Genomic DNA, 6,197 nt, shown 5'->3' on the forward strand with positions numbered 1-6,197 from the left:
GGTGTGGTGGCTCATGCCTTTAATGCCAGCACTTGGGAAGCAGAGGCAGGTGGATCTCTGTGAAGTCAAGGCCAGCCAGGTCCACATAGTAGTTCTAGGACAGCCGGAATTACATAATGTTGCAAAATGAACAAACAAAAACAAAAACAAAAACACAACAAAATAAAAATGAAGTCTGTGTGACAATCCAGGTGAAGTGGCACATACCTGTGATCCTAGCATTTGGAAATCAGAAGCAGGAGGATCAAGGTGAAAAATGATCTTTGACTGTATAAGAAGCTTGAAGCTTCTGTTTCAAAAGTAAGTAACAAAACAAAACAAAAAACAACTTCTGATGGCTGATCTTTGTCAGCTTGATTGATTTATGATCGCCGAAGAGATTCCTGAGGCCCAGGCACCTCTGGCTGCATTTTAAAGACTAACTCAGATGGGAAGACTTAACCTGAATTTGGTGGCAGCATCCATGTGGTCTGAGATTGGATGGAAATAGAGGTCTGCACTCCAGGCTTCCCGTGAGGTGGTTTAGGAAGCGAGACCTGCAGAAATTCCAGGGCTCAACTTGCCTTTGGTTCCTTTAAGGGTATGCCAGAAGACTGAGAACCAGTGAGACACGAACACACCGGACTGTCTAGAAAAATAACTGTAACACACGCGACTGCTGAAGGAACCCCGTGCCTCAGCCTGCCTGTTTGCTCCTTCCCTCCATTGAGCCAGCGCTGTTCCAGCCTGCTTGGCTTCCTGCCTTCCCAATGCTAAATCTTTGGTGACAGTGCCAATGCCGTAGTTGTCAATTCATGAAGCACCAAAGAGTTTGCCAAGCCTCTGAGAAACAAGTATAAACACTGCAAGATGGCCTGGTCAGCCCCTAATTTACATGGGAATCTGCAAGATAAGACAGAAAAGGTACACGGAGATAACCGAACAATCGCCAAAACCTTGCTATGGTGGATTATACTGTAGATCACGCCAGTTCTGTGGGTGTGTTGCCTTGGAATGACCTGTTTCCAAAGTTTTATTGCAGCATAATACACTTATAGAAAAAAATAGGATTTATGTATTTAAGACCATTAAGTAGTATTACATAGTCACAGCTGAATTATTAATTTCTGTGACCCTTAACTAGAGTTAAAATTGTGACTTCACTTTATAGAACATTCTCAGGCTGACCTGAACTTCTCACCTTCCTGGCCCTGCCTCCCACATGCTGAGATTATAGGTGTAAGTCCCAAATGTGGTTTATTTGGTGTTTGGGATAGAATCCAGGTTTTTGTGACTGCTCAGCGTGCATTCTGCCAGCTGAGCCATAGCCCTAGCCCAGCTCACATCCTCAGTTTAAAGTAGTATTGGATTTCATTGTGGTGTGCTATATTCTGAGTCACTCCTAAAGCAATGCACAGTATGGCATACTACACTGACCAGAGGGTCTCATGACTTCTGAACAAGTCAGTAAGTTGAATTAAGGGCAGAGTTCAATATATACATTGTGTGTGTGTGTGTGTGTGTGTGTGTCTGCATGCAGCCTACAGCATTTTAAAACTCTGTTAACTACAAAGAATAAAAAGATTGTGCAACCCACTTGGAAGGGAAACAATTTCTGAGATAGAGATCAAATTGTGTTTATAGAACCCACTATTGGCAGCTTTGCTATCAGTCATTTCCTGTGAGAATATTCTCTGGGGAGTATTTTTATGCCTTGACGATTCATGAAATATAGCCTTGGGTTCCTGCAATAAAAATATACCAGCATTGCCAATATGGAGGTATGAACGTCATGGTGTAACATTTCCTATTAAGAATTAAGATTATTTTGAAAACTGTCTTTCCTATTCGTTGCTGAAAGAATTTTAAAACAACACCTGTAGGCTATGGTCTGGTGGAGAGCTGAGCAACAGACTGGAAACCGAGGCCACTGTTTTTTATAACACTGCTGTCATTGGAAAAGTTTCGTCATGTAGTGTTTAAGATGCTGAATGCACCACAACACAACAGGGGATAACAGTTTCTGTCCTTAGGAAGTGAATGAATTTTGAATTTTTTTCTTAAGGGCGACCAAGCATGCATACAAATTATGTAAAAACTAAGTGTGTGACAACAATCTGTGTCAACAAATATGACCAAGATTTGTGTGTGCGTGGCTTGTTTGTGCATGGTGTGTATGTGTGTGTACTGGATTATTGGACTTTGGTAGAACTTGTGATTCTGTCCCGTTTGGAGTTGACTTCCTGGTGAGGAAGGCAATTGAAGATAAGGATGGGTAGGGCCCTCCTCCTCCCCTTCACATTCTTCTGTTTTTGAGCGAGTGTGCCACAGCCTCGGGTGGAAGATAGAAAACAGAGGGTCCCCACCTTCCAAGACGTGGGTCCCACGAGGTTGTAACTCAAACTCAAGCTGTCAGGCTTGAAGACCTGCGCCTTTGTCTGCTGAACAATTTCGTCCTTTCTCTAGTTTAGCTATTGTGAGAGAGGGTCTCACTAAATAGTTCGGGCTGTCCTCCCCTGCCTCCACCCTATGCTGCCTCCTTCCCCAGGGCTCAGATGACCAGCTGTATACCACCATACCAAGCCTAGGACGGGTAAGATTTCCACAGATACAGATGTAGGGGACATTATTCCAGGAGACAGACGGGTGTGTAGTAGACTACACATCTAAGCGATGGAAATTAGAGAACGGAACCTTTGGTGCAGAAAACACAGCTTACATGGAGGACCATATTGAAGTAAGGACCGAGCTATTTGATTCTGTAACGCAAGCACTATTTACTCAGTTATTGCTTTTTGAGGACTTGAGTACCTACTAAGTGCAGGCGTGACATGTTTTGTTTGATGTAGGGATTAACGTTGGATGAGCACACATCATTTTTGCAGAAGGAAAAACAGATTTAAAGGAGAGGAAATCGAGGTGATTTAGGACGTAAAGGATTAAAAAAATCCTTAGCAAAAAGGAATTACTGAAAATTCCCTTTTTTATTATTTATTTTTATGTACATGGTTGTTTTGCCTGAGTCGACCTCTGTCTACTTTACTTGGTGCCCGCGGGGGCCAGAAGAGGGCATCAACCCCTGGAACTGGAGTTACTGACCGCTGTGAGCCATCAGGCATGGGAATCGAACCTGTGTCCTCTACAAGAGCAGCCAGCAGCCCTCTTGACTTCTCCAGGTCCGCAGATTCCTTTGCACCAGCTCCAGGCGGGGAGGGAACTGATTGGAACTTCGCTCCAGAGAGATACACCTGCATTGCACTCGATCCGTCCAAACAGTCTTTGTTACCCTCAAGCTAGGACTTGCTGCACCGGAGCCACGCCTCACGCGGGGGGCAGCGGGGAGGGGCCGGGGAAGGTGGCGGGGTGGCAGCGGGACCCGCTCCACCTTTCCCTCCCTGCAGCGCCGCTGGCCCCGCCCCCGGAGCGCCCACCTCTGGAAGGCAGCTCTGCAGCCCGCGCGCCCCGTCGCGGCTCCAGTTCCGGGGCATGCGCGCTGCCGCGCCCGCCCGCCCGCGCCCTCCCTCTCCGCCCCCCCACGGCCCGCCGCGGCAGAGTTATGCCAAGTATGTGAGGAGCTGGCGAGGACCCGCCGCGGTCATGGAGAGCCACCGCCTCCGCCCGCGCGGGACTCGGAGCCAGCCCCGCGCCCAGGGCGAGCCGGGCTGCTGAGGCTGCGCGCATGGCGGAGCCCTGGCGGAGGACGCTCTGCCGGCACCGGGAGCGCCGCGCTCCGGGGGCGCTCGAGCTGCGTGCGGATACCGTGGCGGCTTCGCTCTCCGAGGCACGCTGGGCGTCCCGCGGGCTCGTGAGCCCGGGCATGGAGCTGCCCGCGTGGGGGAGCGGGATGCGCTCCGAGCAACCAGGCGCTCGGGTCGCATGGCCTCGCGGGGCTCGAGAGGCCGCCGCTCTGGGCCGCGCGCTCGCTCGCGCCATCCCGGGCCCCGAAGGCAGCGGCGACGCTGACGACGACAACGACGACGGGGAGGACGAGGGCGCCGACTACTACGAGAACCTGCCCGCGGGCGCACAGCCCGAGGGGGCGGAGGCGCTGCGGGCCTCGCCTTCCCCAGTGGCGGGCTCCTCCCCGGGGGTGGAGGGCGGCCGCCGGGAGACGGGCAGGCTGCAGACCCAGTTGCGAGAGGCCTATTATCTGCTGATCCAGGCCATGCACGACCTGCCCCCTGACTCGGGCACGCGGCGGGGCGGACCCGCGGGAGCCCGGGCGCGGGGCCAGCAGCCACCTCTCCCCCACGGCGCAGCCGTGCGCCCAGCCTGCAGCCCCCGAGGCGGCGACCGCCCTCCGCAGCCGCAGCAGGTGTCTCCGCCCCGGTCGCCTCCTAAGGAGTCCGGGGTAGGACGGCCGCCGAGTCCTCGGATGAGGCTGTCCAGTTGCAGAAGTCTCGAGAGCCTCCGCGGGAACCCCCGGCCGCCGCTGCTCCAGCGGTGGGCGAGCGACAGCTGGATCTCGTGCGCCGCGCACCGGGACAGGGACGAGCCCCAGCCACGTGTAGGTGGGATGGACGGCTGGAGCCGGGGCAGCCACCGGGCTGCTGCGTCCGCCGCCTTCCTGCCTTCCATCTGCCAGGACCCGGGCCGGTCCTCGGGACGTCCCTATAGGGATCTTGCGGGGACCTCTGTGATACCCAGCAGCCAAGAGGACCGTCCCGAGGGGCCTCCGCTCCTCAAGCCACCTACGGTGACGGTCAAGAAGCTGCAGAGGTGGATGTACAAAGGACGCCTGCTGTCCCTGGGGATGAAGGGTCGCGCTCGTGGTACAGCACCCAAAGTTCCCGGAGCGCAGGCAACTTCTCCAAATTTGGGCAGTTGGAAAGTGCACGAAAACCACGTCCTCTCGGTGACCGCGGACCAAAGAATCGCACTGACAGGTAGGACACTGCGGTCAGTGTGTTCAGCAACTCCGTGAGCCTCCCGGGCGGTGATTCTCAACCTTTCTAATACAGTTCCTCAAGCCGTGTGACCTCCGACCACAAAATCATTTCGTTGCTACTTTGCAACTAATTTTGCTGCTGGTGCGAATCATAATGTATATATTAGGTATGCCGCCCGGTGCCGGTCTCGACCCATAGGTCGAGAACCCTGGCTCTCCTGTTTTTGACGTGGGCTTCTGTCCCGGCCAGTATTTTTGCAGTAGGTCGTGTGACTCTGCCAATGTCATGCATTAGAGCTGTGTTCTTTTCGCCCTCCCTCTTCCTCCTCTTACTCCCTTCCTGCTTTTTCCTTTCCCTTTTCGGATTTTTTCCTCCGCTTCTCCAAGAGTCAGCGTGTCTCCTCCCTTAGAACAACAGTGAGCAGAAGCTAAGTTCTTTACCTGCTTTTTCTGTAGGTTTTGAGATGACCGGCACTGTCTTGATTTTCCTCTGTAACTCTCGGCAAACCCTAAGACTTGGGAAGTTTGTGAACTTGAATTCCATCCAAGGTAGAATTTTACAGGTTTCATAAACTGTCATTTTACTTACTAGGCTCTTTTTCTCCTCCAGGCCCTCACACATACTTGAACTCAGAATTGCATGTGAGCATGCTGGCCACACACACACACACACACACACATACACACACACACACACCATACAAACCAAACTAAACCCAAATCAAAGATTCTATCCACTTGTAGGATGGAAAAAAAAAACAACCTAGGATACTGGCATGGTAATGAAAATAAATGTCACTCAGATCCACGCCCAAGTACCCAAGGTCACTTGAAAACTTGGGAAACATTATTTATAGTAGAAAAATATTTTTAAAAGTCTGTTTGTCCTTATATAGTGCTCATACTCCTTGGTTTGGTATGCGCCTGTTTTTCATAAGCTATGAAGGTCTAGGTTATCAGTTGTAGAAATCTCTGAATTTTGTTGTCAATATCAAAATTCTCTGGGGAAAGAAACAGATCAAAACCACGTGGTGTCTTGACACCCTGTTACTTACAGGGTCTGTCAGTGAAGCGTTTAAAAAATACTGAGTAGTGAAAGTATTTGAGGCTTTCACGGGAAGTGTACATCCAGCCTAGGTGTGGTGCCACAAACCGCTAGTCCCAGCACTCTGGAGGAATAGGCAAGTGGGTCTTTAAGTTCCGGGCCAGCCTGGCCTACACTGTGAGACCCTGTCTTTATTTATTTTTTATTTTTATTTTTTTTTGGTTTTTCGAGACAGGGTTTCTCTGTGGCTTTGGAGCCTGTCCTGGAACTAGCTCTTGTAGACCA

The 6,197-nt window shown here is 51.4% G+C and overlaps 1 protein-coding gene across 1 annotated transcript in view; it reads left to right on the forward strand.

Annotated features, from left to right (window-relative positions):
- The first annotated feature begins 3,630 nt into the window (after positions 1-3,630).
- Syde2 (synapse defective Rho GTPase homolog 2) overlaps positions 3,631-6,197 on the forward strand; it is a 54,638-nt gene continuing 52,071 nt past the window's right edge. The window contains exon 1 of the mRNA XM_005357400.3: positions 3,631-4,865. Within this exon, the coding sequence (XP_005357457.1) occupies positions 3,659-4,865 (1,207 nt within the window). The 5' untranslated portion in view covers positions 3,631-3,658. The remainder of the gene's footprint in view (positions 4,866-6,197) is intronic.

This window comes from Microtus ochrogaster, chromosome 21 (genome assembly GCF_000317375.1).
Source record: "Microtus ochrogaster isolate Prairie Vole_2 chromosome 21, MicOch1.0, whole genome shotgun sequence".
NCBI classification, from domain to species: domain Eukaryota; kingdom Metazoa; phylum Chordata; class Mammalia; order Rodentia; family Cricetidae; genus Microtus; species Microtus ochrogaster.